Below are 27,207 nucleotides of genomic sequence, written 5' to 3'. Positions count from 1 at the left end.
AGTTGAGGCATTTGATTACAGAAAAAATAAAAAATATTCTTGAATGCATACACTTTGCATGTGCATACATTTTGCATGAAAGCTAAAGACATTCATCCATATTTATATAATACATGCCTGCAGAAAGGGACTTGGGGGTACTGGTGGATGACAAATTGGACACGACCCAGCAATGTGTGCTTGCACCCCAGAAGGCCAACCATGTCCTGGGCTGCATCAAAAGAAGCGTGGCCAGCAAGTCGAGGGAGGTGATTCTGCCCCTCTACTCTGCTCTGGTGAGACCCCGCCTGGGGTGCTGCATCCAGCTCTGGGGTCCTCAGCACAGTAAAGACATGGACCTGTTGGCGTGGGTCCAGAAGAGGGCCATAAAAATGATCAGAGGGATGGAGAACCTCTCCTATGAGGACAAACTGAGAGAGTTGAGGTTGTTCAGCCTGGAGAAGAGAAGGCTGCAGGGAGACCTCATTGCAGCCTTTCAGTACTTAAAGGGGGTTTGTAAGAAAGACAAAGACTTTTTAGCAGGCCTGTAGTGACAATACAAGGAGCAACAGTTTTAAACTGATGGAGGGTAGACTTAGATTGGACACAGGAAGAAATTCTTTACTGTGAGGGTGGTGAGGCACTGGGATAAGTTGCCCAGAGAAGCTGTGGATGCCCCATTGCTGGAAGCATTCAAGGCCGGGTTGGATGGGGCTTTGAGCAACCTGATCTAGTGAAAGATGTCCCTTCCCATGGCAGGGTGGTGGACTAGTTAATCTTTAAAGATGCCTTCCAACCCACACCATTCTAGGATTCTATACATATATATGTATGTAAATAAACATAGCCTTGTTAATGCAACTGTTGATGTATTTTTATCAGGGACTCAGTTGTCTCCAGACTCTGCCTGATCCCAAGACATATTAAAAGATTATGTTCTACACAAAAGGGAAAGGTAGGGTAACATTAGCTCTACCTTTATCCACCCATTCAGGATATGAAAGACCTCCCTACTGTTTTTCTTTCACTGAGGCCATTTAAACCTACTTCTCATTTTTTTAAAAAAAAGTGGCATCTATAGTCTACTTCAGAGCAATGGAGGAGAGCGAGGTGGACATCCTTCTGTTGATACTCTATTTCTGGAATTAGAAGAGAGAGGACCAGGAAAAAGGAGGTAGAATATGGTGGAATATGGAACAGCCCTGAACTGCAGCCAGCCAGTACACTGACCAGGTGGCATTGCCCTCTCACTGTGGAGCAGCCCCTCAACTAATGTGCAAAAGCTTTCCAGCTTTTGGGCAGGATTGCCCTGGACTTCAGGGTAGTATGTACCCATGAGACTACACTGGATCACTTAGTGACTCTCCATCTAAGAACGCTGCTTTTCCTGAATCCTTTCCAATGAAGCCAACTTCTGCCTTGCTCTGCTGACTCTGGCTCCAGAAGAGTCACAACAGAGAATGGGATACAGAACCCTGAAATTCTAGGTCTACCTACAGGGAAGGACCAATACAGAACAAGAGGGCAGCCATTATGTAGCATTTATCCATCCCTACTTCACATAAGTAATAGCTATCCCATTAATACTCAAAGAAATTAGGGTATAAACATGAAATAAGAAGTTAGGGATATATCTATGACCATGTGCATATGACAACAAAAGGCAGGGGAACCCTTTACTTTCCTATAAACATGAAAAGCTTCTCTCTTGGAAGTAATTCTATGCCATTTTACCCTGGAGCTGTACAGGACAAAACAGTTTTGATACTCATGGTGCCCACTGTATCAAAGAGCATGCATACGTATCTTAGACGGATTCACCTGGCATAGCTCTGGGAGGGAGGAAAATACCATCTCTCTGCAAGCAGCATTCCTTCCTCTGCCTTAGGTATCTCTTTTCTTCCCAATGGGGCAATGCGGGTACTGTCCCAAACCATCAGCTCCAAGCCAGTTCTCCCTTTCCTTTGGATCATGCAGGGGATTTGGCAGCTGGATTCATTTCCCTTAACATTTATCAGGCATCAGGAAAGCTGCAAAAGTGTGCAATACTGTGTGCGACAGAGTCCTGAATTACATTCTGTATTGTGACTAGGAAGAAATGTAAAATAAACAATATAATTTTATACTGTGCTGTGCATAGCCCACAAATTACAGGAGGAGAAATTACATGACGAACAATTCATCTCTGAGATTCCAATTATAGGTGTGCGGAGAAAACAATATATTTGTGAGAATTTGAAATGCAGAGCAGTTGGCATAGTTTTATTTTAAAATGATAAATATTTTCAGATCGAAGTGCAATTAGTAGTGAAAATGTCATGTAGTTTTACTATGTATGTATGTTAATATGGCTGGCATAACTCATTTAGGAGATGCCTGCAGTGCAGAGTCCTGTACTACATATATCATAACCAAAAATACTGTACTTACATGTATATATAAAATGTACACAGAGACAACATTGCCAAACAGCCTTTTGGGACAGTCTAAAAGAATATCATTAATTTTTACTGTATACTTACACTTTTGGCTCAGTTCCCACACTGGCTTTCTGCAAAAATAATTTCAAGTATAGAATTATGCTATTTGCTTGCAGCAACATCACAGGAACAGTAGTGAGCCATATGTTGCTACTTAGCAACTTAGTCTATAAGTCCCAAAGCATGTACTGATTTGAAAATTGAACAGAAATGATAATTGTTGAGGGATGCTGCGAGGCAACTTGTCCTGGATTACCAAGCTATGCAGATGTTTGATGTTATATAGCAAAAGGAACAAAAGTATATTTTTCCTGTCCAATGGCTAAGCTTTTATTTATGTTAGCCTAAAGGGGATAAATTGATTAAAATGCTTAAAATAATACAAGGTGATGTTTTTCTGGATATGTACGTTTTTCAGTAAACAGAATGAAGTGCAAAGTTCAGCTTTTTCAGGGCAACTGAAACATTTCTGATGTCTAAAATTTAGTTTCTCCTGCAGTACAGTTTATTATATAGCCTGCAAATTTCTGGAAATGCTGGGTTCTAGGAAATATTAGAGGGAAAAGGCAAAACAAGCAAAACCAACTTCTCAGGGTTAGATGCAAAGCAAGGATGTGAGCATGTCAGTGTGCATCAGGACCCCAAAAATTCTGCCTCTATAGTCACATAATCCTGAAGACGGCCTAGTGAGAAACCCTTGGTCTTTGGTGTTGTATACCATGACTCAGTCTGCCAACCTACCTCTGAAATAAGCTGTGTCAGACTCTGAAATTAGAAAACTATGCTGCATCTGAGCCAGTCCACATGATCAGAGCTTGAATAAAAGTTTCTGATAGGACTGTGCATCTCCCAACATGTGGGATTCATATTTTAGTTAACAGATGTGCATCCATCAAGGAAAGTGGAAAAATGAATTCACTCCTCATTCTGACAGGATTCAAACCCTCATCTCTGCTCTTGCAAGGGAACAGCCAAGTTATTGGGGATGGGAGGGAGTCTGCTCTCCTCTCACTGAAGTCATGCAACTGCAAGGCTCATGAGGACAAATGCAAACTGGAAACAGGAGAAAACTCTATGGATTAAGTGACTAGGCTTTCATGTGGGAGACAACGTTCTCCCCTATCTTCTTTTGGGATTATTTATTTTATATCCAGTAACAGGAAGTGGAAAATGAACAGTCCTAAAAACAGGGACCAGAAAATACAGTCACATCCTTTCCTCTTCCTCCTCCTGAAAGCCATGTAATCTGGCATACTTTGTTTTCAGAGCAGTGAATATCGTATTCTGTCCAGTTTTAACAAGAAGATTGGCTGTTGAAATGGTGGTCAGTTCACTAATTTTGTGTGACCACCAAAAGTTTACGCCTGAGATAGGAACAGTGTCCCATTACAGTCGGTGAAGACCCCGCCAATACTGTCAATGGAGAGCTGCTTAGCTCCTTTGAGGAATGACTACCAGCTATCTACATCAGGAACAGGTTCAGGAAGGCTCCTCTCACAGTCCCAGTTCTTACCTAAACAAGAGAGCAGCAGGATTTCCAGCACAGCCCCACCTTCCGTTCCTAATGTGGTTTTTGCCTCCTTTTTTATCGTTATTATTACAGGCTTTCATCTATATTCACTTAAAAAATGCTGCAGTAGTGTAAGCACCAGGAGAGACTCGCAGAAGGGCAAAGAGGGTGCAGCAGACTAAGGCTGACAGCTTCTCTCAAGCAGGCACGGAAGGCTGTTTGACCAGAATGCATTTGGTAATAACTTAAAATACTCTGCCTGGCAGTTCATCTAGCTCTTGCCACACGGACCCCCCAGTAAAGGACAGAGTTTCGACACTTGCCTCTGGGTTTTGAACTCCACCTGGGAGCCAGACACCCATGAGCTCGGCTTTGCCATAGTGAGATTTTAAGTCTGTAAGTCCTTTCTTGGTTCCAGCTCTTAGTAGGCATTCAGGGTTTTCTGTCATCTTTGAATTTGGAAATGCCACTTTTGATAGATTTTTTCCTTGAAGACAAAATAATTTGCACTTAAAATATCTAGGCCTGGACCTTTAAAGGTATTTTAAGCACCCTACTTCCACTGAAACCAGTGAGTGTTAGATGCATAAATATCTCTGAGGATCTGGGCCTTGTTAGCACATGTAGAAACTGCATAAAAGATTAAAACTTATACTCTTAATTTTTCAATATGCCATTTAAATTATTTAAACTACATGCATACACAGTACAAAAATATCAACAGAAGAAAAATAATTCTGATGTATAATGTGGATTTGCAATTCTTTATTCAAAACTATTTAAGACAGACATAATGATTCTCTGAAAGGTAGCAGCTGCCTTATAAGAGCAATCATTCACAGAGTTTGTATTTCTACTGTTTCAAACAAATTCAATTAGCCCTTGCACTTCAAAACCCTTAAGGCATAAATGAGATGATACTAGGCTGCTTTAATCTAATAGTAATACTAAAACTTGTCAGTACAGTTTTTGGATTAATGGTTAGAGAAAAATTAATAATATAATTTTTCATTTTTTAATCAAACAGTTCTATTCTAAACTACCTCTGGATCTTGGAGGGTTCTTAGCTGAATAAGTTCAATCACACACAAATCCTAAACGCAAAGTACAGTTGGTCTCTAAAGGTATTTCAGAATAACTTCAACAGAAGGCTGGGAAGCAACATGGTGGAGCATTTTAAAGACGGTCTTTTTGGTTGAACAATGTAGCTCATCTCACACAGCCTCCTGCTTCCCTGCCCCCAAATGAACCCATATACTACACATCATCATTAGTTAAACCAACATGGCTATCTGAAAGACTTCATAAGGACATTTAGCTTTGCATGTACTGTTACTTTCCAAAGCTGTTGATCCCTAAATGACATCCTGCTCATTTACACACATCCACTATGTATGCATCTTATTTCCCACCTAATGAGAGGTCTTCATATAATCCTACTAGTTCCTGTCAGGAAGAGATATATCAGACTACCCACCACTGTTCCTGAGATATTGCATGATCTAAACCACAAGTCTGATTATTCAGGGAAATTTCTGACACAATCTAACTGACCTGTGCCACTATCACAATCACTTGCTGATCATAGAATCATTTCAGTTGGAAAAGACCTTTAAGATCATCAAGTCCAACCGTTAACCAAATACAGCCAAGCCCACCACTAAACCATGTCCCTAAGCACCACATCTACGCATCTTTTAAATACCTCTAGGGACAGTGACTCAACCACTTTCCTGGAATTAAACTGACTGAAACATGTGAAGTAAATGAAAATTTCTCCCCTACATATAGATGTGGCTACAGGTAGACAAACCACAAATTTAAAAATTTAAAAATTATTTTTGCTTTTTAAGAAGTAATTAAAATATTTCATTCTTAGAAATTTATAGTATCTTAGGGTTCAAGTGGAAAGGTGAAAGATTTTTAAATATATGCTTAATATCAGAATTTAGTGTGCAGGATTCCCCAAAAGGGAAAAGACCCCAAAATACCTGTAAAGAATCCACATCACTAAACCTATTGGGCTGCAAGCTGCAGAAGACCAAGTCATTGCCTTAACCTCACTGCTAATGGTATAACATTGGCAACATTCCTCAGCCATAAGATTAGTGTTAAAAATGCAATTCTTCAACTACAACTGGTCTACAAGTAATAATTAAAGCTATTTGTGACATGTGTAGCTTATAATGATTAACTTGTCTGCAGTCAGATAAACAAATAACCTGCACCTGTAAAGACTTTATTTCCTGAAGGTAAAACAACTGTTTGGGAAAGATCATGCTGGCAAAACAGCTGCTTGCATTCTGGAGAGGAAACAAGGTAGTATCTTTCAACAAACGCCAACTCTGGTGTTTTATCAGCTCTATCTCATTAACTGGAAACAAGGCTTAAATGCTTTGTTTATAAATTATGATTATTCCTGATTGCAGCAGTTACTGATAGTGCCACTCATTTGCAATGCAACTCTTTGAATTTGTTTAATTACAATTTGAAACAAGGCAGAGAAGATTAATTAACCCACCTGGCTGGCTGGCACATAGTCCTGGCTCGGTTCTGTCATACTCATATACATGTTCTCACCGTCAAACTGCAAAGGAAATAATAGTAAACATTCAGTAAACTTGAATATTTTTCAGCATTGACTGAAAAAACAGTAGCTATAAAATAATATTACAGCCTGGTTTTAGAGACTTGTAATTGCGTGTGTGCGCCTTGTCTTTGATGTTCCTGTTGTCATCCTTATTGACCCTGGATGTCAGTGATTTGGAGTAATTAGCGCTCTAGTAATTACAGCTAGTGTGCAAGAAATGAATGGTTTCCTTTCATCTGCAATCTGTTTTAAAACAAAATGGCTTATTTTGTGCACCATGTATACATATTGCTGTTGGTTGTAATGAAGTACTAAATGAATTGCGGTTACTGAGAAAAGGAAGATGAGTACAGAAACTGCACTAAAATGCATCTTAATGGATTCCAACTTTAGCTTCTGAGCAGAACAGGAGTTGAAATTTCAAAACAAATTAACCCCCCTCCTATTGAGATGTTCCCATATCAGAAAGTAGGAAATACATTTCCAGACAGCTTTCAGACACCTGAATGTATGAAACAGTATACCTCCTGACTGTACAGTGTAAGAGGATAGTTTGCTTGATGTGTGAATAAAGTAAACATTCATAATCAGAACTGCAAAAATACCCTGCTGTAAATGATAAATACCATTCCTGGAAACGTACGCAAACCTTTTTTTTTTGGTAGTTCTTCTCACCTTAGCTGCAGTTAAGAAGTAACAGAAAGGAGTTAAGACCTGAAGGTCTCAATGGAGAAAAACTGACAGAACTGAAGCCTCATCCTGTACCAACACAAAGAGGTATAAAACTACTGGTTTCTTATGTAATCTGGAAAACGTCCCCACAGAACTCTTGTCATGCCCGCTCAAGTGGCAGCACCAACAAGGCAACTATAGTCCCAGTGTCCACTCAGGAGGTAGGGAAAATCTTTTTGAACCTTTCAAGTAGAAATGAACAGCAGCAGGAATCCCCATCCCCAGTCATCAACACAAATTTCCAGCTGTTACGAGGTCTGTTTGAAATAACTTTCACCTGACCCCTTCTGTGAGGGCTGAGAGTGACATATTTTGGAAACGAGCCATTATTTTTGATGACACAGCGGCATTTTTAAAAAGTCCCCACTACTGAGCTTGCCCTACTCTTACAGAAGGTGGCAGTGAAATATTCCACAGACGTTTCTTGATCAGTGCAGAGTTTCTTGGGATATTCTACCTGCAAGGTACAGTATATTCAACTAGACCAAGGTGGCAAAGTCAAACTGTGGCTTTGGCAGATAGCTCTACCAACTTTTGCTGAGGCAGCTGAAAAGGTTTCGGCTTCCAGCTGTTCATCCTCTTTCTCTGCCAGAGGCTACGAGGCTTGTAACAGCGGCAGTAGACATGAACAAGTGCCAGCTCCTGGCACAGCAGTTGATGGTCTGCCCTTCCTGGCCAGAGCTATTTAATAGATAGTCACAGCCTATCTGTCAGAAGTCCTAGTTTCATGGGAGGGAAAGGATAATGTCATGGCACAGATCTGCCATAGGGAATAGAGTATTTCCAAAGTTTGATGGAATAGAGTTAGTTGGATTAGATATTAAAAATAGGGATTGATGGTTGTTCCTTTATTTTTTCTTGTTTAGTCTTGCCATTTCTTTCAGCTTTCTCATTTAAGAATGTTCTTATTAAATAGCATTCAAAGTAGAGTTTTGGAGAAAATTTTTTAGTGCTTGGATTGTTTGCACACTGGAAAAAATGTATTGTTTCTTCTGCTCAGCTGGACAGGTGAAATTGTGAAGAGAGGTTTCACAGCCTGCGATTGGAATCCAAGCGCTCCAGTGCAAGGCCTACAGAAACTCAGCTTACTCAGCTTGTCAGACGAAAGGCTGAAAGGTGCCTTGATCACTGCGATTGGTACTTACACACTGGAAAGATGTCTGATAGCAAGATGTCAGCCTTTCTGACAGTAGTATAATGAGATCTAGTGTTGAGAAATGGGAGTTAGAGAAATTCAGTTCTGAAATAAGATACAAGTTTCTACTTTAGAAGGTAATTAAGCATTATGTCAACAGCAACCTCATCACTTCTTGGATGTTTTCGAATGAAGTTAGATACCTTTTTCAGAAAAGATATATTCCATATCATATTTATGAGAAATCCTATGGACAGGGTAGTTATGCTGGCTGGTTATGATAGTCCTATCTGCCCTGGAAGCCATGATTCCTTAAGTCTCCTATTTTGAATTTCCCTCACTACCCTCATATATTTGCTGTACTACCATGCAAATATTGCTATAATTCAAATATTATGTTGCATATGTTAGTTGCAAAGAGCATGAAGAAATTTCTTTCCTTTTCTGCATACAGGCTAGATATAGCCCAGGGTTATTTCAATTTCTTTTCCCTTCCATAATGCCTGAGCCTGTGATTTACGAATCTTTATGAAGTGCACTAGTCTTTCAGATAATTCCCTCTTTTGGATGTTTGGTCATGCATCCTCGCTCCCAAGCTTGCAATCACCAAGTCTGCGTTCACAGAAAAATTTCCCTAAGGTCATTTTTCCATGAATCTTGGAAATTTTCATCATTCTTTATGTTATTATGGAATTGGTGCCTTGCTACTAGTGGTGCCTCAGGCACTGATAGGGTCTTGGTTCTCAGCCTTTCCTGTTTGTTGTTTGTGGCCCTCTATTTAGCTCTGAAATGCTTTTGTTCTACCATGGCCTGTGGGCTTAATGTGAGCATGTATCAACAAAATCGAACACCAAAAATATACCTAATGTTAAACTTCATGGCCTTTTGGCTTGGCCTTAAATAAGAAATTACCTTCTGTAACATTTTGGATGAATTTGTTAGGGTAAATTTTCAGAAAAATATATTGATGCATAATGTCTGTAAAAGATGAGTGACCTGTTAACATCTAAAAATATCCAGCAGCTGTTCGATTTATTACTTAATTTCTTCAATATTGAAACACAGAATTTAGTCACTGCAATATTTATCATCTGCTTATTAGAAGTATGTGTAAGATGTTGTGTAATAGGTTGTATAGTTCAATAAGCTTTGATGTAATGTGTATTTTTTGTAGTCTGTATATTTGCAGGATGTGGACTATAATGTATTAGCTGATACTAACACCGTTGCCATGTTAGTACTTATACTACATTTACAGCTATATAAATTATTATCCGCCCTCAGTCTAGTGCAGTGCATGGCTTCTTGGCAGTTCCTAAGACTTCAGATGTGAGCCTGAAAAACACCTGTAAACTCAAATGATGAAGCATATACTCATGCATTTCCTACAGCAGGTATTGTCAGATGCCTCCTTTAAGTTCCCAGTGTTTACTAAAATGTTTATACTACTAAACACTAAAGTGTTTAGTAGTGTTTATTAAAAAGTGAAATTATTATTTTTGTATACCAAAATAAAACGTTTATTTCAATGCTGATTTTTTTATTCGTCATTCCCTTTCCCAACTACCGAGGAAGTGTGGAATACAGATGTCCCATATATCTCACCCCAGCCAAAAAAGGGTACGCAAGCCTTCAATAACAAGAACTTCAGAGAAACTGATGCAGCACATCGTATCTGTGCCCACCTTGCCCAAATGTGACTATCCCACATCAAAACAATAAACTGAGAAAAAAATGCCAACGATTTGATCAACTGGAAGGTCCTACTGTTGTTTTTCCCCCATGTGTATCAGAAGCTTCCAAAACAAGCCCCTAGACCCCACAAATGAACACTGAATCATTTTACCTTTTTATACATTGCTTTGTAACATGCAGGCTCTGCAGCATTGCATTTCTCAACAACTCTCCTCCAGGATAACTTAACTCATACTATGTCCACCTTGAATTCAGCTTTACAAGAGAGGTGATTCATGCAACAGCAGTTCAAGCAACCTATCCAGATCTGACAGTGAGTCAAAAGATCAACAGATACGACCCAAAGATGCCTCCAACCACCAGATTTTTCTTCCAGATTATACTCCATGCCTCCAAAAATATCCTATTTTACTCATCATCCAAGGTCTAAAAGAACCTTATATTCCCTAAACTTCCCTGCCGCTCACTGTGCTTGATTTCAAGAAAAGAAACTGCACAAGCATCACTTAACCTGTGATTCATCCAAACAGAACAGACAAAACACAAAGGCAGGCAGTTAAATGAACTGTCTTCTATGAACCCATGAATGATGTATATATATATCATATGACATTTCATCTAAAGCTTTCCCAATGTGTCTCCAAGATCCTTCAGTATCATTAAGGGCAGATTTCAAAATCTTTCATTTTAATCTATTAAAAGTGAATGCTAATACAATATTCTGATGTGTGATAATAACTGCTCTTGACAACATTTCTTTTCATATTAAAGTTTAACTGCATGAGAAGTTTGGGTGAGAGCAAACTAAGAATATGACTGCATTGTAATATGAAAAGATATATAACTGGGAGCTGTTTTTAATATATATTCAGAATTGCATCATAGTTTTTGTTTAAATTATTATTATAAATAAAACATACAGGCAACGCTATGGCATGGCCAGTTAGAATGTCACTTAGAATAACCTGTTGTAAGACAAGTTAGAATGTTCAGCAACCAACATGCACAAAATACCCAAGTGCCGTTATTAAATGCAATTTACTAATATAAGTTAGGAACATAATTACATAAACACTGGCTGACTGTTACTGATGCACGAGCTATGACAGAGTTCAGCAAATGTCCAGAGTAGTAAGGCTGTTTTATCAGGCATGGATTTACCAAGGAATCCAAAGCTGGCTTTTGTCTCCCATTAGCATGGCATCACATCAGAGTCATATGATGTAGTCGTGGCCAGGAAGCCTTCCCACTTAGGTTGCATCTAACTCTGCCAACATTTTTAAAAATTATTATGAAGTAGCAAAGCTTGCAAGAACAGTACTTTTTTATTCATTCTTTATGTTCTTCTTTAAACGAAAAACACCCTGTGTGGACTATGTCACAAAGACATTATAATCAAGTCACACAAAAACAAATAGAGAACAAAATTTCTCATGGTGACACCAACTTAAAGAATCTTCATTGTAGCCCATATACACAGAAAAATCTAGAAAACAAAAAGAAAGGTGCAATAGGGCAGAAAAAAACTAGAAGGGGTTGAAAGCCAAACAGGATAACTGGAAACAAAAGGTATTTATATACTGCTAACTGTATGTACGTATACAGTGATTATAAATGCAGAGACATACCTGCATTAGCTTCATGTAGCTAGTTCAGACAACAACTGCCCCAGGGATGCACAGGTTCAACAGAGGCTTCCAGCCTAACTATGTGTCCTCCCCTCCCCACAGGCTACCTTCTTCTATGCAAGTCACTCTGGCTTCATTGCCAGGGTCACCTGTCCTACCTGGATTACAGGAAGAACAAATTTTCACCCCTCGCTTTGTCTCCTTGCTACCTCACACTTCTTTGCTGTTTTTGAGAGAAGTGAGGGTTTGTTTTGCTCCTTTTTCATCCACAGTTTTCAGCTTCTGAGGGAACTGCATATTTGCTTTCTCCTTGTATGCATATATATATATATGTGCCATAAATTCTGCAGATATAGTGATATTAGCTAAAAGAAAAAAAATTAAGCACATGGATCTTTGACCTTCTTCTAGTTCATACTGAAGTACAGCACAGTATGAGAGTACTACATCTTGTCCAACTGTACTGTAGACAGGGAAGCATGGTGAATACTAGCCCACATGGCTTTTGATGCCTAAACAATCTTGGGGCTGGGGTGTGGAGAGGGAGCAACTTTGGACACTGTTTTGTGCACAAATGTAACTCAACAGCAATATCCTGAAATATAGAAATTAAAGAAGAAGCAGCAAGGGGAGAGATGATCAAATTGGTGAAAGTTGCTGTATTTAATAAGTTCAGCTTCTGGGTAAAGCCACTTGGAGTCAACATCCTGATTTTTTCAAAGGATGTTACAGATCTTCAAAGCCTGTGTTATTAATCACATAATATAAATAAAAACTTCTCCCATCTTAGATTGGAACTGGAAGCTTGATTTAAATTTAAACTTTAGGTGTAGCTTTTAACCATAGTTTACCTTGCTCTGACAGTACCCCCATTTTATTTTAAGAAAATATTGCAATAACATTGTCTAAAAAGATTACTTATTTCTAGTGATTTAGTGATTTTAGTGCTTACAGCTTATAGATATCATTTGTAACTTACATTATCTAAAAGCCACTAATCCCGAAAAAGCTTTAAAACTAGGTAATTTTGTTTATTGTAAACCAAATGCCCAGAGTGGATGTTGTCTCAGGCTTCTCAATGACAGAATGATATTTTATTTTACTCAGAGCTGCTGAAATGAGACTAAAATAATGATGGGATACAACATAAATCATCAAATGGCTATGCTAAATAAACAGTTGATCTTGTTACGTCAACCATTAAAGACAAAACCAGAAATGCTTAGTAAACTATTACAAGACGGAAAATCCCCTTCTTGACACAGTTTGGCAGAGCGGTATGTCTGTATTAAATTGAAACGCCATTTTGTCTCCTGAACTCCATTTTGTATGCTGTACTGAACACATACATGTTTAAATTTTCCCAAGACAGGTTACAGTAATGCATTCCAGAAAGGCATCCTTTCCAGGAAAGGGGCTTGACACCTTGCTGAAGGACTATCACAGGAAAATTGTCAAAAACCAATCTAGCCCTATCAGCTTTGATTGTCTCTGTTCTGCCGTCTTCCCTCCCTCCTTCCAGGACTGTTTTTCAAAAGAGGAGAGTACTAGAAGACTATGAGATTGGGTGAAAACACCTCGATGAAGCACCATGGCAAAAGGAAGTAAAATTTCTTTGCAGGGCTGGATGTCCCTGTATGGCCAAAGGAAGGTGATTACTGCAGACTGGAAGGACATGGAGAAATCCTGTCCCACCTGGAACACTAAGAGTCCTCCAGGTCACAGAAAGTTTGATGTGCCAAGCATTAGAGAGGAGATGGCGTGCGTCAGGATTACTATTGCTATTAATTTTAATTCTGTAACTTGTTTTCAGGAGTAAAGTATTAGGAAAATTCTTTGCCTCCTGTGCTTTCATTTTCATACATGTTGTCCAAAGAGCCTAACCAGGAATATGGGGTATGATGTGTTTAACTAATCCAAGTACAGTGATGTGTGGGCTGGGCATATTGGAGTCAGGAAGGAATCTGCCCCGGTCTCGACGGCTCCCCAGAGAGCAGGAGCAAGCCACGAGGTGGGTGGGCACTGGCACCAAAAGCGGGAAGCAAGGGTGCTGCTTTGCAAGGAAGTGCTGTCAGACATTTCTTATACTTCGAAAGAGTCAAAAAGAGTGATGAAAATCTCTCTGCCCACAGCACCCAACGGACTTTGATACATTTAGTGCTTGGATCAAAGCACAATAGGGCTTGCAGACTAGCGCTGCACTGTGTCTTTTCTACAACCTGGCTTTCAAAGAGGACATGTTTTGAAAATACTCTGCTTGATTCTCCTAGAATGAGACCATTTTTGTCTCATTTTCCATTTATAACACATACTAGTGCCTCAGGAAGTATAGGCAGTGCTGTCAAAGATTTCTCTCAGATTTTTATGCCTGTGCCATAAATATCCAACCCAGACCTACCATTGCGTTCCCAAGCTAACTCACTATTTACCGCTATCATTGTGAGAAAGGGGAGGAACCAGAGGGTTTGCCGAGTACGTTCTCAGTGGTGGCAAGCTGGCTGAATATCTAATATACAGGGGTAGTTAAAACCTGAATGATGGCACTACAGCATTTGTGTTTTTCCTGCACTTAATAGAGGTTAATGTGTAACCGGAGAGGAGGTGAAGGGGGGTGTTTAGCTTCTCGCTTGGAGCCTGCATGTGTCAATGCCTGACAGAGCCTTGAAGTTGTTAGCCTGCATGCAGAGTGCTAGCTGAATGAGGTTACAGTGCTGAGCACAGCGGGCTAATAGAAGTAGGATCAGACTGATAGGAGGAGTGGCAGAGTCCAGGCACAGCAGAGTGTATCAAAGACAGCCCAGGGGAGAGCGGGTACTGTATTAGTCCTTTGTGTACATTTAAATGGAGGACAGTGAGCATGCAGAGATGAACTCTGAACTCTCTCAGCTGGGCTCCTGCTCCTTTTAACCTTGGGTGTTAAATAAAATAAAACAAAATAAGATTAAAAAAAACCACCACCCAAACCAACGCACTGTAGTCTGGACTCCTGTGCTAAACTGTCTCTTGCATATTGAACACTCATTAAATAAACATACTGAGATCAAAGTTGCAAGTGCTTTTGTTATTATTTTACTCAATCCACACTAAATTATAGATGTAGCCACCCACTGGGAAAATCGGGTGATAAGGTGGAAAGGTTTGAACAGCTAAGATTAGACCTTTCTTTTTCTGCCTACAGTAGCTGAGGAAATTTGTTTAACCTGGTAGGCTTGTAACATTTTCCAACCCCAACACACCTTGCCAGTTTCATGACAAGGTCTGATCCTGCGTCATGGATGGTGAAGTGAATTGTGCCATTGTTATTTGGCCAGGAACTAGATCAGGTAGAATAGTAAGGTAACATGGACCTTCTTACTTTGAGTTTCAGAGTAATTCTTGTCAATATTCATCTCCACCTCATAATTTTGAATGGTAGATTATGTAATAAAACACAGGAAAGCTTAATAAATAGATACACAGAGAGCAGCCAGATAACTCAAAAAACCCCACTTTATTTTTGTATATCCATGTGCAAAGCCCCCTGTATGGCAGAAGAGACCAGAGGCCTTAGTGAATTAGTTTTGAACAACTAGGACAAAACCATTCCCTTGTATGACTACCGTGGGAGCTGTTTGCAGGGACCCATGGACAGAATTTGACCCACTATGTTATTTATAGAGTGAATAGGGTATATATAGTTCTTGTAGGAAAGTATATTTGCTTCTACACAGCAGAATCTTAGAAATAAAATGGGCCAACACAACATTAACAACAAATGCACAAGCAAAATTCCACTACTGTTCTGAAAATCCTATGACAGAGCGTCTTAAGAAGTAAATTAAATGTAACAATTGCCGGGTAACTAGAAAATCTTGCTTGCATACCGCTATGCCTCATGTTTGAAAGAATAAGAAAAAAACCCCCATGGCATAGTTAGAAATCCATGGCACACTTAGAAACCAATTTTAAAAATATATTGAAAGGCTTGATCATCTAATAACTTAAGCACTCTAGACCAATGCAGCAGGTCATTTGACCACATGCATAACATGCATTAAAATTATCCTGTTGAAGGGGATGACAGTGTAAGAGTATTTAACATCAAGCACCCATTAAAATATGTGATGCGATAGGACCCAAGAGCTCAGAAATTTACAGCAACAGTCATAAATATTGAAGTATGTGCCAAACTCAAATGGGACAAATCAGCTTTAATTTCTGGTAAACCAAATTATTTAGCACAGTCTGATGGGATCTCATTACATACAACTAATTCAGACCTGGAGAGGGTGATAACAAAAATGACTAATTGCAAGGGTTTAGCAAAACATGGACATCTGTTAAATGACAAGGGTGTTGCAGGGCTGATACACAGTCTGAGTTTACCAAAACAGCTACTATGGCAGCCACGTGGACAATCCTAATTCCATCCACAGTTACTCTGCCGTATGAGGAGCTCCATTTATTTCAACAGGATTATTTTCATGAAGAATGTCATGCATATTTATTTCCCTGCTTGCATCAAACAAGAATCTGGAGCCCCATGCATGTTCAAAAGTGGAAGCAACAAGGGTTTTGACATTTACAGTTGCAACAAAGATTCAAAAGCTTGACAAGGCTTGTAGCTTCACTTATTCCTTTGCTAGGATGGTCTACAGATCAAGCCGAGATACACTGATGGAGCAATGTAGAGAAGTTGCAGTATTTTATCCCAAAATAGGTCATTCAAGAGTAGATGTGATTAGAAATGTTCAAAATACTACTCAAAAGCAGAAGAGGAAAAGTTGTTTTACTTTTTTTCTTATCAACTTCAGTGAAGATGTGTCCTTGATGTAATGAAATCACTTATCAGTTCTCCAAAGTTCTAAGTGTTCTCTCTACACCTTTAAAGATAAAATTTGACCTTCAAGTTTACGGTACATTTTATGACTAAATTATTCCATAGCTGTTTTCATCTTTTGTTTCTATTTTGTCAAGTAGCAGTCATAACAACTTTTTTTGTTAAAGTCTACACCAGTGTTTCCTTTATACATTTAATATATTTTCTTTTAACAGAAAAAACGACAAGTCTGTGCAAATATATTCCAATTTTTTCTTAGTTTTGAAGGTAAAGAGTTAAAATATCAAGTTAACAGTTGTACCTGCCACTCTCTTACCAAAACCCTTTAAAGATGAAAAATGTTGCACCTCCCCCTCCCTCCCACTTGAAGAAAGAGTGCTGCCCTCAGCGCTGGCTGCTGCTTTTCCCATCAATACGCACTGAATCTATTACTGTTGCACATTCCTCACAGCAAATCAGATAGCGAAACTTACTCAAACCTGGCATTATCAGCACCATGGCTGTTGTCTTTCCAAGAGGCCATGCATATCAGCATGAGGCAGTCACGTTAGCGCTGGGAGGAAGCTCCCTGGGCAGGCAAATCCATCCCCTGAATAATAGCAGAATAGGTTTCACACAGCAGCCACAAAAGCTTATTGTCAAGTCCTGCCTTGCATACAGCTCCAGCAACGGTGTTTCCATGCATTTTCCCCTTTTGGTTCAAACTCTTCAACCATTTTACTATTTTATCTCAAGACCTTTTTCCATCCTTCCAGTCTGCTGAGACTAATGATTCCTACCTTTTAATAACACTTGTGAACACGCTGACAGATACTCTGCCCTCTCCTTCAGGAAGCCTATTTTAAATTCCTCTAATCTTCTCAGACAACATGATTTTTTCCAAACATTTCCTCATTTGTAGCCACTTGAGTGCTTCCCTGTACTGATGTCCTTTTCATTGTCTCATGTGCTGTCCAAAATTAATGTAGTGCTCTAGCTAGCTGTGGGCAAATCTGAACAGGTTCTCTATTCCCAGGGTTCATCCAGACTGTGGGTATGCATCAGCCTCTTCCTCCCTGCACACTTTACTTACAAAATGCTTTGGTTTTTAACAGCCCTTAATAAATGAAACCTCTGAAAGCTTCTCCTGACCTATACAGTAGCATGGAAAGGTGCCCTACAGTCAGGGTAGATAACATGATCTATGACAAATGGTGAAGATCTAAGCTCCATAGCTTTTGGCCCAAGTCAGAGCAGTACATTTTTTCAAATCAAGCATTTCCAAGATGAATCTTATGATGAAACTAACTTTAAAACCTTTTTTTTACATGAAAATGAAGACGACTCTTTCACCAGAAGAATGTGGCTGTTTAAGTACACAGCAGCACTGTGGAAAACCCTGGTTCAGTCCTGCTCTGCTATTCCCCCATATACCAGTTGTGCACCACAGCCACAGACTATGGGATAGTCCTCCCATATCACTTCTTGTGGCAGTTAACTTTCTAAAAGTACTTGATGATGTAGACTTGGATTTGTCTCACATCTAGCTGAGCACTCTCCCTCAAAGTACATTATTTTCTGGTATCGGTCTTTCCAGTTTTGAACAGAAATCACATCCTGGCCTTGAGAAATTCTTCTTAAGGAAGAACTGAAAAAAAACGTGGCAATTACGGTTTTGTCAAATGAATATTGGCAAGACTATGTCACTTCAAAATTTCCAGCCTGATGAATTTCTGAAGCCCCTGAATGCAGTGAAACAAGCTGACCTCTGTTATGCTGGAAAGGGCCATGCAGAGACACGAGGAAAGTGCTTCATCTTCACCACTTACCATGAAAGGACCTCTGGTGCAGGTTTCTTGCTGGCTGGCCAGGCTGAAGCATGGCTGCGTTTGCTGGCACTCATTTCCTACATGCAGCTGCTCTGAGGGACACAGGTACTCTGCACCCCATGGCTAGGAGAAGAGTTACAGACATGATGGCCATGGGCTCTTCTCACCTTGGCTGACATTAAACTACCGGTCTCTGCAAAGCGGGTGTCAGCATATTTGAACAGGACTGTGACACTGATGTAACAACAAACCCCTTGAGAAACAGAAGCACTGCTTTTTATCCAGATAATCCTACGACTCACACAGCACAGCCTGTGCATTCAGTGCACTGAAATAGAAGCAAAACTTAGTATTTGCTAATCTTACTATAATTGTAACGATCTGTGTTATAACCACTGTTAATGAGCTAACATAATTCTTAAATAAATGTATAATATAACAATGTGATTAAAACTTGATGGAGCTGTTCTTATGCTTTTATGATATAAAAATGGCTCCTTATTAGCTTTTGATGTTTCATTTTCCCCACAGCATCACAATATCTGCTTCTGTTTTACCCACTTGTACAATAATTGTTGTTTAACTTCAGCAATCTCATAGCCTATTCAGAGTCTTTAGCCATTTTATTAATCAATGAAAGTACTCTATAACAGTAATGTCATGGAAAATATGCCTTATCGTTTTAGTGCCCCATATTGTATTCTCTCACCTCTCTGTATAAGCTACTGAATTATTAATACACTGTCCTCTGGATTTGATAAAATCTGTGATGAAAATTATCATAATCTTCTATGCCTAAAGACCATTAAATGAGTGCACATTAAACTTGAAATAAATGGCTTGAGTATTTTCTGTTTTAAAATGTTCTTTGTGTTTGGAAGACTGAAAGGCATATTAACAGTTTTAAAGTTATGGAACAACCCACTGAAAACAACAGCTTCAATGGTCATACCTAAGATTGTGTCTCTACACACTCAGAATAAACCTTCTTCACATGGTCAAACTAATTTCCAAACTAAATTTTCCCAGTCTAGAATAACTTATTTCTGTGTTTACTAGGTTAAAAAGAAAAAAAAAAGAGGGAACAGAGAAAATCAAATGGGCAAATCATGCTCTGATTTGCAGATACACAACCCCAGCAGAAACACAACAGCTGCATAAGTGTTACCAAAACTATATTTGGCTCCCTCCCTTCCACATTAAAAGGCACACAAAGCACCAGTTGAAATAATCATATATTTGCTAATGGAGCAAAATGTCCTTGATTTGAATGCAATTCAGAATGAATCACCTTTTCACAGATGGGTCCTGTACCAGGGTACTGGTCTGGGTCTATGCTGGTATAATTCAATTGATTTCAGGACTAACACTGAGTAGAACATCCATTGATCAGGCCCAGGTAATGATGCTCTACTTGAGGTGCACTTTGCTTTTTTGTAATTTTTAGAGGAACCATTAAACAGGCTCACACATTCAGCATGTATTCTCTTTCAGTGTCAGCAACAATCTGTTTTCTGATATTCTTCTAAGAGAAGTATTAAGAGGCTCTGGGGTTTTGCAGAGGTTCCAGAGTCTTAATAGCTGAATTCATAAATAGCTAGTCATACAATATCACTGTTTCTTCCTGAGCTCTACAGTTCTTTCAATATTCCCAACTTTCCTTTATGTCAGCGCCTACACGTCAAAAGTTCAGAAATAATAACAGAGTACAAAAATGTGCTGTCATTAGTTTCATGTTTTGATAGAAAATTAATTTGGTGTTGTATTAATTCATTTGAAATACTAACTACTGCCTCGGAAAGTATAAGGTGATTAATTTTCCAATATTTTCAGATCATATTAGTAATACACAACATAAGTGTTTTGACATGTCTAATAGTTTTACTCATAATCACGATTTTGCAGTTCAGAAGTTCTTTAGCTACATGAGCCCTTACAAGCTAAAATAGTCAGAACATTGATTTAAAAGCTGAGGAAGTATTTTATGCACCACAGTGCATCACTGAAGATCTTTTGTTAACACAGAGAGCAATGTGAATTATGCATCTGATTTTTTTCTTACTGTTAAACACAGCTCATTGGAAATGTATAACCAGCTCCTTTTAAGAATACAAAGCAAAAGCGATGTCATGTGTTATGCTACAGCAGGTAATTCAGTGTCTTAGATAGGATTAGCCAACAGATTTATCAAGCAGCCTCTAAGGAAAGCAGAGTTCAAGTCTGGGCTCATCAATAATACATAAATAAACTGAACAATTAGGTATGAAGTGGCTATCTTGTCAGACAACTTATTAACTGATAAACGATATACTCACTGCAGACAGTGTAAAAAGGAGAGACATGTAAAGATAGGAAAAGACCTGAAAAGAGAGAGGAGGGTACTGTACTCTTTAGTGTCTTTGTGGACTTGGCAATTCTCTCCAACTCTCCAGACTGAGCTGAGAGATATCATGTCTAGACAAAGGTGGTCCACCAACACTTCCTCTACTAGGAATCCCTTGGCTTTTTTTTTCTGATAGCTGAAAACAAATTTATGCCTTTGCTCTTTAATCAGTGGTCTGAGGAACAATATATTCCACTTTTCCGGTAGAGAGCTACTACCAGCATCAACTTCAATTGGTTAATATTCAAGTTTTACATAAAAAACCAATCATCCCCAGTGAGTAATGTCACCACTGGGCATTGCTGTGACATGGCCTGACTACTGAGAAGCACCAGTTCCTAGGAAAGGGTGGATGAAAGCACTCAGGCTTACATCTGGCTTACACAACAACAACATGTCTTAAAAGGCAAATCTATATTAGTAAATGTCAAAATGTGAGACATTTGGTCCTTCTTTACTAACTATCAACAAACACAAATTTGATTTTCTTTTCTGTGCTGGCCTGTACTTTTCAGACAGAAAACAGGGAGACAAGAGGTAGGAAGAGCTGCTGTTATTTTTCCCTCAGCCAAGCAAAACAAAACACATCTTCATTTCATTTAGGATCAACAAGTTAGCAAGCAAACTTAGTCCAAATAAAATCTTTTCATATGCATGTATCTACTACCTCAGCTCAGAAATTAGGAACATTTGAAGTACAGATTTCAGGATTTAATTCAGAATGAAAACAATATTTACCCAATAGGATGTCTTTCATGCCCAAGTACTCCAAAGTGCTTTGCAAATATTGACTAACTTCTGCCCTTAATCTGTGTTCATCGCCTGTTGCCTACAGTAGCCATTTTGAGGGGTATACGCAAAAGAATACTTCACGCCTTGCATGCTTGGCTATTGGAAATGTCAATTACCAGTGAAACACAGCCAATTCTGTAGTGAAAAGGGGACATTGCTCAGAAATACCTTCCAGTGCAGCACAAAATTCAGGCATTTACAAATATTCTTGCCAGATGGACGAGTAATGCAGATGAACTGAAGAGGCTTGAAGTGACTTCACTGCATGATCATTACGCCTCAGTTAAACAAGACAGGTGATTTTAATACTACTCATTGTTGTTTTACTCTAGTCTTGTTTGGTGAAGAGTCCTTTCACTTTGCAGCACCTGAAGAGTGATGTTCCCCTGCCACTTATGGGGGAAACTACTTTTCAGACCTAGAAAGTCATTCCAACAGCTTCCTGAACCCCCTACCCTGTTCATGCTGGGCATCCCTAAAGTAGATAGATGACAGCTAATGCAAGCACAGCACCTGCAGAAAGACTAAGGTGCGATCTGGATTAAAGGAGGAAGTAGACCTTGGTGGAAAAGACTGTGTCTTGCTAGGGAAGTGAAAAAAAGGTTGTAATGGGGAAGACTGGTGTCAAAGCTGAACTTCCAACTTCCATGGCAGGCCAGCTGAACTGTCTATATGAAGTAGGTAATTTTTCCTTCTGACTATAAAGGGACTCTAGGAAAAATGTATCAAACTTAAGATATGCAGAAGTTGTCAGACAAATCCTAAGCACTGCACACCATGAAGTGAATAGGACAGCATAAAGTGTAGACTACCGCTCTCCAGGACCAGGTCTCCTCTCTGCTCCCCATTCCTGAGGAGCTGAAATCGCTCCACTGAGGCATCGGGATGCTCCAGCGGAATCCCCGTTCCCTGCTTCTCCTGAAGATCAGTGGTAGGGATTATGAAGAAGCCCATGGATGGCTTTGCCTGCTGTATTAAAGTTTTCCCTTGCCTAAGGGAAACAATTTTGTGCGAGTGACACTTTTCCCAACAGTAAGCAATAATAAAGAGTAGGTTGGATTGTGCAGTATGGGTGCAGGCATCTTATACAGCACTACCTGCAGAATCAAACTGGCAAAAGCAGTCATGAAGGGTCTTCCCAGTGAAGAATTTCCACATTGCAGTCAATCTACAGACAGACTGATGGCACTGCAGCATGAAATCATTGCACCCCTGCCCACAAATCCAACCTACTATTTACTAGTGCAGACTGTTAGTGAAAGAAGAAACAATCTAGCACAATGTTTAAGAAGCAAAACAGACTTCTGAATAGCTATAGGATAATTTGCACCCAATTTATGAGTTTTTACAGAGGCATGAGATGCTTTGATCTGTTTCATATAAAACTTGGTTGAAAATACGTTTCTTAGAGTGAAGTATGAGGTGATGAAAATGTGATTAAGGTGTGCTGGCAATTTTATTTTGGCAACATTATGCTGTGCTTTTGAGTTCCAGTATATGTAATGTTTGGCCCTTTTTTAGTCGATAGTCTATCAGCTGAAGTCTCTCCATGTACAAACATTAATAACTCACAGACAATACAATAAAAGCAGGCCAAAACTACATGCTATAATCTCTCTTTTTAAAAATAACTGTAGGAAGCCATAATGTATAGTTTATAATTATGATATCCTAAGAACTTCTGTTTGGTGAAGTCAAAGGAAATTGCTTACTCTGGAACTAAGAATGCGATAAAAAGAAAATTAGGCACTGGCCCTGAAGCTCAAAAGCAGAGTAAATCACATATTTCCTCAAGCAGAAAGGGAGTCTCATTTTTCAGGAGGAAAAAACCTCTCACAATAATGTTAAAACACAGAAGTCCAACTACCTAATCAAAAGATATAACATTAAAAGTGAACGAAACTAGTTTCAAAACCCCCTAGATTGTAAACAATTTTCCTTAGAGTCCTTACAATGATAAGCCTAAAGTAATTGTGGGAATCACTTTCTAATTCTATACCTGGACCTCTCTTTTCTATGCAGAAAACTCACCCCAGCCAGAGTACTGCTTTAATTAATACAGTTGGCATAACACAAGATGTGTTTCAAAGCTTCTTGTCAGTATGTCCCTGTAAAATGTAAGTGAAAATTAACCTTCAAGGGCTTATAGTGAACAAATGCTCAGTGGAGGCAAAAAAAATACAAATCTTCAAGTGTAACTATCACTTTAATATCTGATTGTGTGAAAATACTTTATCCTCTAGCAAAGAATTAATCCATGAAAAGCTTCACTAAACATTTTCTTGTACTATTCACATTTACAAAAGTGATTTCTGGAGCCTTAAGGAGGGTTAATGCACTCTCAGACTGTAATCAATAAAACCAGCACGATTTACACAATCTGTGTTCTTTGTCAAATCTAACTAGTGTATCACTGCATAAGATCTTTTTGCTGACAGGAGCTTACTGTATGATGGAGATGCTGGAATCCTCCTTACACTGGTTGTACCTGGCATGCCTTGCTGTGCCTGTACAATGATAAAACGAAAACTCGCAGGACAACCTCAGGCTATCCATCTCTGCTGCTCAAGCTAGTGGATGCGGCTCACTGAAGGTATGTGGAAATAGTTGTTTGCAGAGTAAAATGAAAGTAAAGCAGAATTTGACAAGCACAGGCTACATTAGAATTACGTTACCTAGTCCAAGAAAAACAACATTTCAGTCTCTCAGATCTTAAATGACAATCACAGTTGATTGACTAGCTCCTCCCTATTACCACTCTGTACCTACAGACGAGGATTACTACAGTAAGCACAGCGTATCTAATGATTGACAGAGGTTCCTGATTTGAAATTATACTTTTAGAAAATCAGAGTATTTCACTGAGCTCATCCATTTTCCACCTCTACTAAGAAAAAAATTTGAAACCAATCCCCACAGTTTATGTTTTCAGGCTCACCTTCCACAAGCACAAGCCACTGCTCGCCCAAATTGTGTACCTAGAACACATATACATTCACTGCCCTACCAGCTTCCCTGAAGCTAGTGCATCATTCATCCTTCTAACTGTCTATTCCAGCTCACATCCTGAGTCCTTAAAGCACAAGGAAAACCATGCAAACAGAGAAGGTACACCCTTTGAAAGTCACATGAGGCCAAAGAACTGATTTTTCCAGGTTGCCCCAGAACATGCAGAATTACATATGTAAGGAAATAATATTGTTGTGAAAATTTGTAAGAAGTTGTTGAAAGATGCTCTTCATGAGGAATATCCACTTGGAAATTACGTTATTTCATATCAAACAGATAACAAACAACTATTTAGGACTTTGCAGTCAGTAAATTATAATAATCTAAGTGATTACAAATTTTTCAGCCTAACTATATGGAAGCACTGTATTCATATTTAACTGTCTGCAGTTTATCTATTACCTCTTTAGTCAAATCTAAAGGCTGCCATGAAGGTTGCATGTGCCTTTTTGGTCATTCTGCTTCTCATCAGCATGGAGAACATCCCATTGTTCTCCAGAAATATATTCTTATGTTCCATACTTGTTCCAACATTCTCATAAAAACAGAAGTCAAGCAGTGAGTACACTTCAGGTAGAAGAAAGTTCAAAGCAGGACGTAGCTTAGAAATTGTTGCAAAGATAGTTACTAAAATAGATAAAAAACCTCTTATCATTTTAAGCAAAATATTCTGAAGGGTGTGATAAGGTCTTGTTAGAGAGAAGATGAAATTTTTCCTATTCCAATCTGGTTAGCGTTTTCTGAAGAAAGCCACAGGGAGTGCTTATGTTTGTAATCTGCACAATAGGAATTGTAGTATCTGCTACAGCATTTATCCTTGTGCGAACAAGTAAAGTAAATTAAATGAGTTAGGAAACATTGTGTGGTTTTATGGTGAGGATTGAGAATTTATTTGCTTGACACATCTAAGCCATTGTTTTTAATCAATTTTTCCTTGACTGGTCTTGATGCTTCATTCCTCAATGGAGGGTATGTAACTCTCTGCATTTCCTTGGAAATCTAATTTCCACAAGAATGCATGCAGAGAAGGTGTTAAAACTGAAATATAGTGAGTCTTATTTGGGCTCTTCAAGTCTCAACATAGCACTGAAAATGGGCTAGTATGGCATGGCCAATGTGTCTCCATAAGTTCTACAGAGGGAGGAGAAAAAAACCCAAACAAAGCTCATGGGTAGGGGGAAGGTTAATAATAAGGGTAACAGTAAGGCAAATGTTAGTGTGATTTAATGGGTTCAGAAATTCAAAAAGAAAAATACAGGAAAAAGGAGAACAGACATTCAAATCAAGCTTTCACATACCATATTTCTCATGTAAATCTCTGCCATACAGTCATTAAGATTCTACAGTTAGAAAAAGATACATACCAGAGGTACACATTTCAGCAGCTGTAGTATCTGTTGCATTTCTCCTTCTATGCATCACTGCATAAGCTTAATTGGTGTGTGTGAATACACACACAAATTACAGGAAATATTTTTCATATTGTACTAATAACTTCCATTGATTTTTCAGGAAATGCAACAATGTGACACATTTTGGAAGGAGTGCATTTAGTTCCATTTGAAAATGAAGCCCTATCAGTCAAAATAAAATAAAATGAAATTTATAAAGGTTATATCATATTTATGCATCTACTAAATATAAAAATCAACATATGGTGCAATGTTACCATATGTTTGATTTTGTAAGAGCAGATTTCCAGTGTGGTAGTTCCCCACAACAATAAATCATTAGCATTGAATTTCCTTTAAAACTCTTTCTACAGAAAAACAGCCAAAAGTATCCAAGTAGAAAAAAGACCCATGATCTATCTGTCATATCTATAATAAATAACAAAATATAGACACTAAAATGTGCATTTGCACAACGCATATATAATATGTACTTACTACAACTTAATAAAATCTCTTATTGCTCACAATAGAGCAGAAGTGAGTGAGGACTTTCTAATCTACTAGGTGTGTGAATTTGAAAAATACATCAAAGGACCCTAAGTTCTGATATAAAACAAGAACTATAAAAAGCCTCTTTCAGAATAAAATAATGAGGAAATATTCTTTTTTGTTGTTGTTGTTCACTGAGAGGTTATATGAAAGCCATAGTTTGATTTGGTCAATTTTCGTTTGGACCCCTGCCATGGATCACCTCTAATGAAGTTTAGATATTCTGCAATAAATGTAAGTGCACTTTAAATTTAGAATAAATTACAAGCTGTCAAGTATTTTACTGAAAACTATTTCATATATATCAGAATTTTAAATATTTCAGCAGAAGCACTGGTGATCTGTTGAGTTACACTGCCGTACACCTGGTTCTGGTTGCTTTAAAAAGCACCTCAGCTCCTTCTTCCTGAAGAGATAAATATTGCCACTAAACAGCCAGTGAAAAATTTGGGAATTCCATTCTTGGTCCTGTTTTTGATTTTCCTTTATGGACTTAGTCTAAGTACTTCTTTATGTCAATGTAAGCAAAATAATAAAATATACAACATCAATCCCTATTTTCAGTGTTTTGTGGAAGTCTTATTTTTAAATATCTTTTGAAAGCTGTTTGATCTCTGGTGCCAAGCCATCAGAAAAAGAAGCCAAATAAATGCAAAAAAAACCCCTATTACTACTTTTACTTTGGTTCTAGCAGTGTATAAGAT

The 27,207-nt window shown here is 38.6% G+C and overlaps 1 protein-coding gene across 2 annotated transcripts in view; it reads right to left on the bottom strand.

Moving 5' to 3' along the window:
- TOX (thymocyte selection associated high mobility group box) overlaps positions 1 to 27,207 on the bottom strand; it is a 230,517-nt gene that overhangs the window by 110,800 nt on the left and 92,510 nt on the right. For both annotated transcript variants that reach the window (XM_064442662.1, XM_064442661.1), the window contains exon 2: positions 6,491 to 6,556. In XM_064442662.1, the coding sequence (XP_064298732.1) occupies positions 6,491 to 6,541 (51 nt within the window). In that variant the 5' untranslated portion in view covers positions 6,542 to 6,556. The remainder of the gene's footprint in view (positions 1 to 6,490; positions 6,557 to 27,207) is intronic.

The sequence above is a fragment of the Phalacrocorax carbo genome, chromosome 2, assembly GCF_963921805.1.
Source record: "Phalacrocorax carbo chromosome 2, bPhaCar2.1, whole genome shotgun sequence".
NCBI lineage: Eukaryota > Metazoa > Chordata > Aves > Suliformes > Phalacrocoracidae > Phalacrocorax > Phalacrocorax carbo.
Note: the sequence above shows the minus strand (reverse complement) of the source record. Positions and strands in the feature narration are given on the sequence as shown.